The 12,946-nt window shown below is 45.7% G+C and overlaps 1 protein-coding gene across 5 annotated transcripts in view; it reads right to left on the bottom strand.

Moving 5' to 3' along the window:
- Window positions 1-7,127, bottom strand: part of stxbp5b (syntaxin binding protein 5b (tomosyn)) — a 29,811-nt gene extending 22,684 nt beyond the window's left edge. For 4 of the 5 annotated variants that reach the window (XM_012822442.3, XM_031579938.2, XM_031579940.2 and 1 more), the window contains exons 1-2: window positions 6,590-7,126; window positions 4,953-5,050 (exon numbers count right to left, since the gene is read on the bottom strand). In XM_012822442.3, coding sequence (XP_012677896.2) covers window positions 4,953-5,050; window positions 6,590-6,727 — 236 coding nt within the window. In that variant the 5' untranslated portion in view covers window positions 6,728-7,126. Of the gene's footprint in view, window positions 1-4,952; window positions 5,051-6,589 lie in introns of all 5 variants that reach the window. The other variant, XM_031579937.2, reaches the window with a different exon arrangement.
- Between the last annotated feature and the right edge of the window lie 5,819 nt (window positions 7,128-12,946).

Genomic DNA, 12,946 nt, shown 5'->3' with positions numbered 1-12,946 from the left:
TCAAGCAGTGAACTACACTCTTGACACGAGCCTCCTACACTAGACAGCATGCCAATATAGGCCATGGGTCACAAGCTAAGCAACCAAAATAGTACATAGTTATACAGAGCACAAGCTAGCCCACGTAATACAGTGTCCTAGCCAACAAAACAGCAGCTAAATATTTAATACACAATAAACAATCGACAAACATAGTACACAATGTTGCCTACAAAATTCTGCATCCAAAGTGTATGGCATGAGCATTATACAATTAAATACACACGACTCCAGCTGTCTTATGTTATGGAAAAAGTCATAGTAAGCTCGATACAACCTCGCCTTTTATGACCTGAAGTACACACTGAGGGCTAGTTCACGCTACTGTACTGGGATGTTGAAGAATGTGGACAAGCCAGTCTTCCCCACCAGGAAGCTATCTAGTGTACACTAGCAAGTGTCACACGCTATTCTAAAAGGTGTCCCTGTGCATATGGCACGCTACACTGCATCGCACAGCATGCTAGCACATGTAATCACAAGCTAGTCCCTGTCGCACGGCGGTGCAGTCCATCTGACGTGCTGCAGAGGAGCCCCGGGCAGGGTGGGCTGGCGCTGATGTGGCACGCTGAGAGGCAGCGAGAGGCAGTGCTCAGCGCTAACTGCCGTGTGCTCAGGGCTCCTGCTCCTGCTCTCCTGCTGGCGCACTCTCCAGAGAGGGTGACTCACACTCCACAGGCCAGGGGCTCTGGGCTACATATGGCCCCAGCACTCAAGCAGAGCACACTCCCGCATGAGGCCAGAGATAAGGCTGTCAGCAAAGGCAGTGGGGTGTGTGTGTGTGTGTGTGTGTGTGTGTATATATATATATATATATATATATGAGTGAGAGAGAAAGAGAAATAGGGAGAGAGAGAGAAAGGAGAGTGCCTCAGAGAGTTTGAAAGAGAGATGTATGCCTGTCATATAGCTGGACCTCTCAACTACAATGGGATTAGAGGTGTGAAGGAGTGACTGAGTGAGTGAGTGAGAGGAGAGAGGGAGTGAGAGAGGGGGAGGAGAGAGGGAGAGAGAGAGAGAGAGAGGGAGAGAGAGAATGAGAGTCTGAGAGACGCGCCTGTCATGCAGCCGGAGAGCCCGTGCACAGTCCTGACACCCGGGAGGTTACAGTAGGCCCTGCTGCTACAGTTACAACTTCAGACAGCTGCAGCACTGATACTGTCTGCCGTCTGCTGACAGGGCCTGGGAGCTGGCCTCGCACACAGGGGAAATGTGTTTGTGTGTGAATGAGGGTGTCTGTGTGTGTGTGTGTGTGTGTGTGTGTGTGTGTGTGTGTGTGTGTGTGTGTGTGTGTGTGTGTGTGTGTGTGTGTGTGTGTGTGTGTGTGTGTGTGAGAGAGAGAGAGTCCGACTGAGGGAGATAAACAAAGGGAAGGAGAGAAAAGAACTGCATGATGACTGACACAGCATGCGTAGGGGCTTCAGCTTGGCTCTCTCCCCCTGAACCTGCTTGAAGCCTGCTTGGGTCACAACCCTCCAGAGGCACTCCGGCCGAGCGGAATTTCTACAGGAGCAGCGCAGCAGGAACAACCACACAAACAAGGAAGCGGGAGGGAATTCTCCACCGATCCCTGGAACAGCCGAGCGCTGACGGGCCTGAGACAGGAGACGGCGAAAGGAATGCACTTCTGCATACTCGCCCAGTATTTTCGGAAAACTTCCTTGAAATTGCACGTTGGTCTTAGCCACCAGACAGGATTGCCTTTTTACAAGAGTTGAGCCTGGTGCCTGAATTAGACTACACTGTGAATACTTCCTCTTACACTGGAGGCAGAACCCAAGGCAGAAAAGAAAGGAAAACATGTAGGAAATGTATGGAACATGGACCACACACATAGGCATGCATGCATACACACACACACACACACACACACACACACACACACACACAAACATACACACGCACACACATCTAAAGATGATGTCTGCAACAGAAAAAAAGAGAGAAAAAAAGAACACTGCCTGCAATCTGCTTTCGATATTTATATATGATCATTTGACATCTATTAATAAAAACCTGTGTAGGAAACCACAAAGCTTCTCATACTTAAGGAGGTCTCTCTCTCAGGTTAACACTCAAGGGGCAGATATGCAGGCGGATAAGGTTACTCATCGAGTTGCACCGTGACATGTCTATGTGTATTTACCTCTGTACACATGAACCCGATGACCTGATGACGAGTATATTACCCACTTCACTGGAAGAGATTATGATCAAGCAGGCCTGAATTCATAGCATTCTGATAACCATCTGTTCATTGGGATTCTAACGATGATGACATGCTACAGGTAAACCTGGGGTAAAATGTTGGCAAAGAGCCCTACAGGGAATAGGTAAAGACTACAATGAAAATTCAAGAGATATGAAGAATCAACTATTTGTATTTTGTCAATTTTCATCACATCGCCACCAGAAACAACCCAGAAATTCAGTGGCTATGAAAGCAGGTCTATCTGTAAAGAGGCCATGCAATACTGCACCATTTCCTTTTAAACACATGTGGTCACTTGAGATAATATGATAACTCAGCATACATGTATTTCCTCTTTGCGATCAAGACTGGGTGAAACTTCCTCGTTCTAAGACTCGAACTTTTGATCGCCATCTTAATCTCCCAGGCCTGTTCTCCCAGTTCAAATCTTCAGCAGAAGCACAACCAGGCTTGTCCACCGACACACACAAACTTTGTGTGACTCTGGCAGACAATCTAATTGTCCTCAATTGCAGAGTAATGTACCGAGCCCCTTGAGCCCACACACACACACACACACACACACACACACACACACAGAGCTAGACTTTAAACAAGGGGGATGAAATAAAGGCAGCGAGTGGGAAATAGGGGCAAAAGTCAAGTTCACTGGCCATAAATCACGAGATGCTAACGAGCTGAGTTTGCCAGCCCCCGTGCCTGTGGAATGTCCTGGACAGGAAAGACGCAGTCACATGCACACTAACCCTCTGATAGCATCAGCTGACATGGCAGAGGCACTGAGAGAAGAGAGCTTTACAATGAGACCTCGATACACAGACACACAGACACACACAGACACAGAGTAGACACACACAGACACAGACACACACAGACACACAGACACACACACAGACACACACACAGACACACACAGACACACACAGACACACACAGACACACGAGAACTAGCTGGGTGACTGTGCAGAGAAAAGAGGAAGCACTTCCTGGTGTGGTAAACCGAAGGCTTTGTGGTGCAGTAATTCACACCTGACTGGGGAGGTTCCACCTCAGGTGACCACCGAGCTGCATTAACCGGTTTCAATGAGTTTAGGCCCATATGTTTACGAAGGTGACACAAGGAAGGCAGCAGTCACCGCTGTGCTTCAGGATGAAACCCATCAACAGTTTGCAAATTAGCCAAAATAAGTAAAGAAAAACTCTGCTGTGATGATCACCACAGTACGGCTATGGAGGTTCATAATTCTCTCTCAGTATCCAAAGGATCAGATGAGTTGGGATGTAATCAGCGTGAGAAGCACAGGGAGGCTTCTTATTGTCAATACCTATGAACATTGTCAATTCCTTTATAGGCGTAAAGGTGCACAAGCAGCCGACCAAACAATCAATATTGACTGAAGGATCAAAAGTAGGGGACAAACCAGTGGAGGAACATGATAACCATCTCTTTCATGCCATCATGACAAACACGTCCAAAAGACATCCAACTCTTGGGACTACAGGCACAAAAGGGTAAGCAATCTTACATCTAAACACACAATATTGGTGACAGCATTTTCCCAACGCTAAATCAATGAGAGCCTGTTGTGAATAAAAGGACCAATAGCCTTGCTCAATAGTGGTCCTGTTGTGAATAAAAGGACCAATAGCCTTGCTTGATAGTGGTCCCACCAGCATGCAGAAGGTTATCGAGAGCCCTCACCCTCCACAGGCAGCTGGATGCCTTCCTCCACACTGAGCACAGAGGGGCCATCTCATCAACACCCTCCCAGATCCCCCACAGCTCCGGTCACCTCTAAAGTGCCCCCACCCTCCCCAGCCAGATACAGGGAGTGTGGTGCTAATTTGTGAGCGTGGCATTAAGGTGTCTCCGTCGACTACACACCTGATGCAGCTACTGATGCTCCAACTTCTGTGTATGCTGAAAACCACTATATTGGGGCATAACTGCTACATCTGCACATGGCTAAGACCACACACACACACACACACACACCTTTGCAATATATATCGGTTACCACTCCTGTTGTGACATCGATCTGATGGACGAGCGCACACTAAGTCAATAAAATGTATAAGTCAATACACTGTGTGGTACTCTGTGGTGAGAGCATGTTCAGGTTCTCACCAGATCAGGGGTTGTTTCCCCTTCACCCTGTTCTCATCAGTCATCCCCTGGCGCGGGTCCCAAGAGGGGGGCCTCTCAAAGGCCAGCCACCCACATGTTCCCCAATATGGCTACCCCTGAGACACTAGCAAAGGCGACACCCGTAGAGAGGCTACAGTGCCTGTGTCCCCTGACTCTGCGCCTAGTATTAGTGATGTGACACACATCAGGGACAGGGGCCTTGGACTGGTTTCATATTGGCAACAACAGTGAGGAAGTAGCTCTGGAGTCCCCTGAGGTCAGCTGCTGTGGTACCATCAATCACTTTGTCAACCTCCAGTGTCGCATCATTGTTGCTTTGAGAAATCCACTGTGTAACACAAGCATCTGCGTGTCAGAAAACTGGAATCTGAGAGCCCATTGTGACTGAATGCATCACGGGGGCATAGACATTTCAACGCAACCACAACACATTCTTTTGTATGCTGGATATGACAATGCATACATTGAACCTTGGGAGACAACATTGACAGCAAATATGCATACCATGTGTCGAACAGACAGTTTGTTACTTATCTTTTGAGAAAAGGATACAACCTCAAAGCTCCACTCTGAGTCCCTATAGCAAGGATTTTCTGCACAGGGTCAAAAGCCATTGCTGAGGGTTGATAAGGGAAGCCATGGCGCACGGTCTGCAAGGCAAAATACGGCAGTTCAGTGACACTAACACACACTCACACAACAGGAAAAGTGTTCAAATATTCTAGAATAAAGATCCAAAGTTGGCTTGAATGTAAATAGTGGATGATCAGGATCTGAAAACACCCAGGACAGCATGACCAAGGGGAAACGTTTCTTTTCATGCATAAAGAAGCCTCCTGTACAGTTCCGTAGACAGGATGTCCACTGTAAACTCATGTTTTCTTCGATAATCTTGTCAAGGAAACATCTATCCACATCATGAAGTAAAGAACCCTATTAATGCCTGGGACTAAATGACTGGATATTTAATTTATTTTTTCCTTCACAAAAAGGGGCATAGCCTTTGGTTTTTGAGATTGATGACACTGAAAGAGGACGATGTTGATTTGTTCTGACGTTGTACAGAACGTCTGGCAATTGCAATTACTTAGATAATGTGAGTCCCTGGATAATTATTATGTTGCAAATGACTGTCATCATTATGGGAACATTTAACAGACTGTCTATGTGAACCTTACAAGCACTGGCGTAGGCTGTCGCAAGACAACACGAATGTCTTGACGTGTTTGCGGTGAAATAGCAAGCCCTCATCCGCTGTGCACCAAAAAGGTGTTGAAAGCTAGCTTGGCTGCGGAAGAGGGCCCGTAATAACCTGTAGCATGACACTTTTACACACATTGAACAACTGGTAGAAATGAGAAATCTTCTCTGTTGGAACGAAACAATTCACAGCGGTCAACTATTATCATGTAAGCAGAGTACTGTAGCTCATAAGGTAGCTTTGAGTGTATGATGACAAGTCACTTCACAGTCAAATGGAAATGGGACTCCCCGTCACTTCAGGTCTGCCTGGGAAGCTGGTTTAATAAGATTTCACTGCTGCTAGCTAGTTAGCTAGCTATTTAGCAGAATAGCATTAACACCATCCTGCCCTCTGATGCAATGCTCATATGCAAGGAACTGATCTGAGTGACGTTAGCCAGGCTGGCTAACTTAATTTTGCACTGAAATTAAGAGCCATAATATATAACTATTCACTGTAAAATACTTTATACAGCAGCTAACGTTAATGTTGCAAGTTCCACCCACTGACAATTAAATTACCCAGCGTCTGCTAATGCAACTGAATGAATACGCAACATTTCCATCAGGTCACTTTTCCTATTTGCTAACGTTAATCAACGCGACTTGCCAGCCAAGTCTATGGCATACTGTGACAGTAGGTAGCTAGCTGTGTATTTTTTGCTAATTCTTAGCAACACATCAGAAACCACAGAATTAGCCTCTTCTATGACTGATATTTCACACACCTCTTGATGACTGGGATCAACCTGACTATCCACACAAAACGAAATACATGTATTTGGCAGAGACGTCACTTGCTCGATAGCTACGTGTACATCAATTTTATTCGAACCGCATGCATAGGATCCATCGGTACACTCGGTCTCCAGAGTGTAATATCGGGCCGCTGGGGTGCCATTTGCTCGCGGTCAACCCCTGCGACCCCCCGTGTGATAAGAACCCACCTTGCAGAGCTGGAAATGCTCCGACTGCAGGTTCTCCTGAATTGAGTCATTTTCCCTGTTTCCCGGGTGAGATGATGATGAGGAGGAGGAGGCGGCCGTCAAACCATCTAGCACCTTTCTGATATTAAACTTCTTCATTTTTCCCCCAGCACAGACGAGGATCGCGACACAAGTAGTGGATCAAATGAGCAACCATAAATGGATAAGCGAGATGGCAACAGCCACACAATTGCACAGTCTTCTACCGAGCTATATTGCTCTGTAAATCTCACATGTCAGGGGGTGTTGTCACGGCATACTCCATGTCAAAATATGCCCAAAAACAAGTTTCCCTCTTTGACAACGGGTGTGTTCTTCATCCGATACTACTCCTCATCCATAGGAAAGGTGGTATTGACGACGTAATCCAAACAGATTTAGTCAATCTCACCCCCTGTCTGTGACCCCCTCTCTTCCCACAACCAACACGGAAACGCAGAGCTGCAGCCAGCCGGAGTCTGTTGCCGAAGCGGCACCCGGATGTAAGATAGGGGCGCTAGAGCTCCTGTTCTGCAAACAGTTTTGGGATTAGCCATAATTGGACAACTTTATCCCTTATTTATTACTTGATTATTCATGCAATGCCACACTTTCTATAGCGGCACTAAGAAACAAAAACGTAAGTGTTTACGTATTTAGACATAATTATAACACTGAACAGGGGCCTACATTTTTTCATGTAAGGTGCCCCCATTTAGTTTATGTTTTACATGTGAATAGCTTTGCATGTGCATTTCATTTATATTATGGTGCAACTATTGAGGTCATTACATAATTTTAGAACACTGGATATTCCCATCTGTCTTGCTTTCAGGAAGAGAGCCCAACCCTTCAGAGAGACAATGGGTTAATTCCCAGTGGATCGGCTGGTCTTTCTAGTGGAGCATCAAGGGACTAATTCTAATGTGTAAGTGGGTCGTAGTCAACACACCTACTTTTGTTGCTTTATCTCACTCAGACATACACACACACACACACACACACACACACACACACACAAACAGAAACATGGAGTGACATGGAATGAAAGATGACACCCTCTCTACTTTTACCCCCTTTGACTCACAGTGTTAAGTGTTTTGCTCCAGCATTACATTACACATGGCAACAATGGAATCAGACCACTTTTCTGTTTCTATTCACTGGGTGGAAGATCTGTATGGGGTTCCTCAATCTGTTCACTTGCTAACAGGGGCCACAGAAGTTGCAGAGGTTGTGTTATGTTTGCTCTGAAAACATCTTTCTCTGCATCAGAGAGGTGGTTCTGTCCACTAATGCATCACAGTTCTGTTCATGGAAGGATTACACAGAACATTTAAATATTTTCTTTCAAGTAAATATAGAACACATCCTATGTACAGCTACGTAATGATTAATTTGCTACAGTTTTAGTTAAACCAGTAAAGTCTTGGTTTCCCTTTGTTACACACATTGTATATTGTATATGAAGTATATGGTGATCCCAGCAATGGAGTGGCAGACATTCAGCAAAAAAGTGTAAAGGTCATCTTTAGAGTTGCTGTCAAATGTGTGTATAGCTCTGAGCTTCCAGTTTATTTTCCAGATGCCACTAGATGGCAGTGCATGAATTAGAAGGTTGTTGGGCGGCTGCCTCCAACAGAAGTCATTCAGCGAGGAGACCTTGCCAAAGCAGCGGCTTCATTGAGAGGCAGGGAGCTGAGCAGCAACTGATTAAAGGCTTCGCTCTTGATCTGAGGACTCTTCTTCCCTCCACTCACTGCTCCCCCCCCCCCCACCTCTAACCCACCTCCTCACTTCTTTCTCCCCTCCAACAGACACAGCCCACCACACACACACACACACACACACACACACACACACACCCACACACACAATCCCCCCCCCACCCCTTGTGCTGCTGTAGAGCCACTCCTCCCCTCCCTTCCGCCTGTCTCTCTCCACCTACGCCATCTGCTCGCACAAACACACACGGAGCCGGCACCACGCGTCTCGCTGGACCCGGATGAAGGTTGGCACAGCACTCGTGCCCGGGCCACTCTGTGCCATATGTAACCCTGCTCCTGCCGGCCACGGCAGAGAGAGGAGCTCACAGCTCGCCGGGCAGCCTGCAGAGTCCGGCCTCCGAGTTAGCAGGGCTTCACGTTGCTCATCAGCGCCTCTATTTCGGTCTTTTTTCACATAGTAACAACACTACAGACTTGGTGACGGCATCCTGACGACATCTGAGGCCATTTTTACACACTGTGACAGACCATCTTGCCAACTGGCTGTTGCCTTGTGTGAGATGCTCAAAAAGGATATTTTATATCAGATTATATGGCATGTATGAAAGACAGACTTGTTCCTGGAATTGTACTATATTGCAGTAAACTTCACATTCACAATAAATCTCCGTAGATGAAATAAAAATCTGATTAAGTCCAGTAGAATGGTTATCTGTCTATATACCCTGTCATCCTGTTAAATGGTGGCGGCTGTTGTGTGTCTGTCCCACTAGTCAAAAGCTGGCCTGTGTCTAGATGGCAGTATTGCTTCACAAACAGCTTCCCTCTGCCTCCTTTCTGAAATCAGCTCTATGATTTATCTATGTGCTACATGCTGTATGGTTGGCACTTTAACATGTGAACATACAGTACACTCTGTATGAACCGTAGTAAGAGCACAATGCCATGTTCATATGATTGTCATTTTGGTTGACAGTCCCTCGTAGATACCCAATTTATGAATAACATCTAACTTACAGATATTTAATTTACATGAATATGAGAACATAAATATGACACCACAGCATCTTTACAGAGATTTTCAAGGGTGTCAGATAGGGCAGATTCAACTAATGATGGTCTTAATGGTTCATGTACTGAATGTGATGACTTTTGGCAGCAACTCCTATTGGGAAAAAGGGGGATTGATGGTGAAACTTCACCATTCTCGGGTGGCAATTTCCCCTCTCTCTCTCTCTCTCTCTCTCTCTCTCTCGCTCTCTCTCTCTCTCTCGCTCTCTCTCTCTCTCAAGCCCTGGTTACGCTGAGCACTGCCCGCAATCCAACCTAGACCTGCTTTTATCCAGGGCAAGGACCCATATATAGCAGCCAAGCTTTCCTCCATCAGTTTAGTTCTTGCAGACCGCACACATTCCATTTAGACGGGACATGCAGCAGTGCTCTTCTTGCTGCTTGGACTACAGATGCACCACAAATATGAATGTTTATGAGTCCAGCCCTGAGATGACAGTAGTACACTTATCTGTGCCTCTCAAAGCCTCTGTTCTAACGATACAAAATTATACTTTGCCGGATCATAATTTCCCCAATTATGAAGAAGCGTGATTGGCCGTGAGTCATAAGTGCAACACCTAGGGGCTGAGGATTTGTAAACGAACCGCTTTGGCATGTAGGATGGCATAAGCGGTATGTAGAACACATCCCCAGACGCACAGCAAGGACACTGCAAAGTAAGACTATACAGGACAGCACAGAACAGATGGGTGGACAAAAATATCCCGTCGCGGATATACACCACGTCAGCACAATAAAGCCACAAGCCTCCACTTAAACAAATAAAAACATCCCAAAAAAGAACTATTTACCCAGAAATGATTGAAATGCAGAATGAGAGTGTGTTGTGCTATCTGTTCCTGTGCTTCCAGGGATGGAGCAAGTCTCTGACAACATCATGGCAAAGGGGTTTGTTTCTCCACAGATACTCCTCTCTGGAAAAAAATGTATATGCTCTGTGTACAGTAAGCTGTTTTTAAGAAGTAGCTGTGTCAAAATAAATCTGGTCCTTTACGGATAAGGGTTTATTCCCCAAGAAAGCTCAATGTTTTACTGTGAGTGCGTGCGCTGGCACACTTGCTTGGCAAACCATGATACAGAGCCAGAAACTGTATCCCTACAGAAAGCACAGTGGGCAATCACACATTTCATTCAGCGGCTCCTTAACAGGTTTTCTGTTATTGAAAAGGGGTTTCTTTTGTCATTGAAAACACAGCACTGGAACTACAACTTTCTCGCATGTGAAAAGTGATGAAGCTTTCTCCATTTTAAAGAAATGTTTCATGTTTCAGGAAGAATATCTGCTGTGTTCCCTCAGACAGCACTCAATTTGGCAGCAAGGGGGAAGCTTCAAGCTCTGCCTGGTGCCATGCTGGGATCAGACCTTTGAGTTCATGTCTGGTTTGGACAACTTTAAGCTAAATTAGCACTACGCTTGGTAGGATATTCCTCCAAGCACTCCTTTGTTTTGAGATCTTTCCGGGGGTTACAAAAAAATGGAACCACAAGGTGACACAAGGGTAAATATCTGGTTGAATTTCTAAAAAATATGCAGCGATTCGTCTTATTTATAATTCCATTCTAATTAGATTGAAGGGGATATCTTTGAAGCATATTGGTGTGCATGGATCCCGATTAGAGATACAAATTTGGTATTTCTAAACAAATAGCTAATAACTGTTTTCCAATTCATTATTATTGCATGGACAGCAATTAAGAACTACTTTGTGTCTCCTCAAACATAGCGAAGCTGAGTCATAGACCATATGAGTCATCATCATTCATGTTGAGGAACTGTGTGAAAGCACTCCAGGTTCTCTCTTTGATGAGCAGACCCTCTTCTTCTGGGCTGTATGGGAACATCCTCTTTCTCTCTGTTTTTTTACTGATGTCTTTGGTCTTTTCACAGGCCCCACAACCTGCATGAGTGTATGAATGTCTGTGAGCATGCCCTTATTCTGAGTATGTGTCCCTCTCTCTTTCTCTCTGTGTGTGTGTGTGTGTGTGAGAGAGAGAGAGAGCGTGTGTGTGTGTGTGTGTGCTTGTGTGTGAGTGTGTGTATGCATGTATCTCTACCCCTTCGTCAATAAGTGTATAGCTCCTCCTTTTCTGTGTCTGTAAAGACACACCTCTCCTCTCTCTGTGTGAGTGAAGGCACGTCCCCATCCTCTCTGACACCCTTTCTGTGAATTCTCCCCATATTCTTTGTGGATCTTTCATCACATTGCTCCATCACTGCATCTCTCTAGAAGCAGTTGCCTCCCCTCAATACAAGAAGTGACAAGAATTTAGAATTCTGTTACAGAAACTAGTCTTATTTCTATGACCCCCTTAGTATTTGGATGCTTTTAATATTGCTACTAGCATAGCTGTTATTAGCATAATTTATTAGCATCCGTTTTATTTAGCAGATGAATGATTTCTAGGTGCAGGGAGCGTGTCAGAACAAGCCCATTCAGGTGCTGGACACTCCTGTCTGCCCCGAGTCCCGAGGCGGTGCTGGGCTGGCTGTCCACACCTGTCTACGGCAAGAGGCAGATGGCTGATAGCAGGGTGTGAGGCCCCCTGAGAGAGAACAGCATAAGCTCGGCATGCTGAGCTGAAATGATGAGATCCTCTTCTTCTGTGTGGAAGAATGGTGTGGTGGCTGGCATACGGTGGTAGGCTTTAGAGTGGATCGCAGGGCTCTGCACAGCTGCTGCTGTTATTCTGAATCTCAAGAGTTTGTTTTCATGGAGGTGTTGTCTGGAACCCCTCGGCTGAGAATTGTTAGCAATCAGTTGGTCTTGAGGAGTGGTTTATTTGATGATAAAAAGGCTTAAGAACAGAAGCTGCAATGGGATCCATTTTGTCATTTGTTGAAACCTTTTTTTCAGTGGAAAAGATTATTGCTGTTTCTCCTGTACTGTGAATCGAATTCTCAATGAGCCGAAACGAAGCAATTTAATTCATAATTGCATTCTGTGTAATTTTGGTGTAAGCCCATGTGCAATGCCCCCAACACAAACACATTTCTATGGAGAAACTTCCCAGTTTAGAATGAATAAACAGTAAACAATTGTGTAAACAACATTGCAACACCAGGCTTGAGCTCTCCAGCCAGTGTGCAGATTGAGCCCAACATAAGCGACGACCGGGGATGAGACGTTACCCAGTTCCAAGTACCCCAGGTTTTCTAATGTTCTGCCCTGCCCTAGGGCAGGAAGTCGAGGATTGTGAGCTCCACCCCTGCTGATAAACGATTCCAAGGCTTCAGTGTTCAATATGGCACAGACCTCTGGGGGACCAGAGATCTTGGTGCAACTCCAAACGCTTCCTTCAGAAAGCATCCCCAAAACTGGGTCAAGCCGAGTGCTATTACACAGAGTCTGCGGCATAAACAGCTTCCTGTTGGTCTCACAGCGGGCTTGGTGGAAACGATGCCTTTACTTGTCCCGAAAAGATTTCTTTCTGAGAGGAATACATGATGCCTCGTGCTCTTCTGGAAAGATCTATGTCCTGCCTGTTTAGGTCTTTCAGACATCAAGGAATTGTGGAAGAGTGTGTGTATGTGTGTTTG

Source organism: Clupea harengus, chromosome 14 (genome assembly GCF_900700415.2).
Source record: "Clupea harengus chromosome 14, Ch_v2.0.2, whole genome shotgun sequence".
Lineage (NCBI taxonomy): Eukaryota > Metazoa > Chordata > Actinopteri > Clupeiformes > Clupeidae > Clupea > Clupea harengus.
Note: the sequence above shows the minus strand (reverse complement) of the source record. Positions and strands in the feature narration are given on the sequence as shown.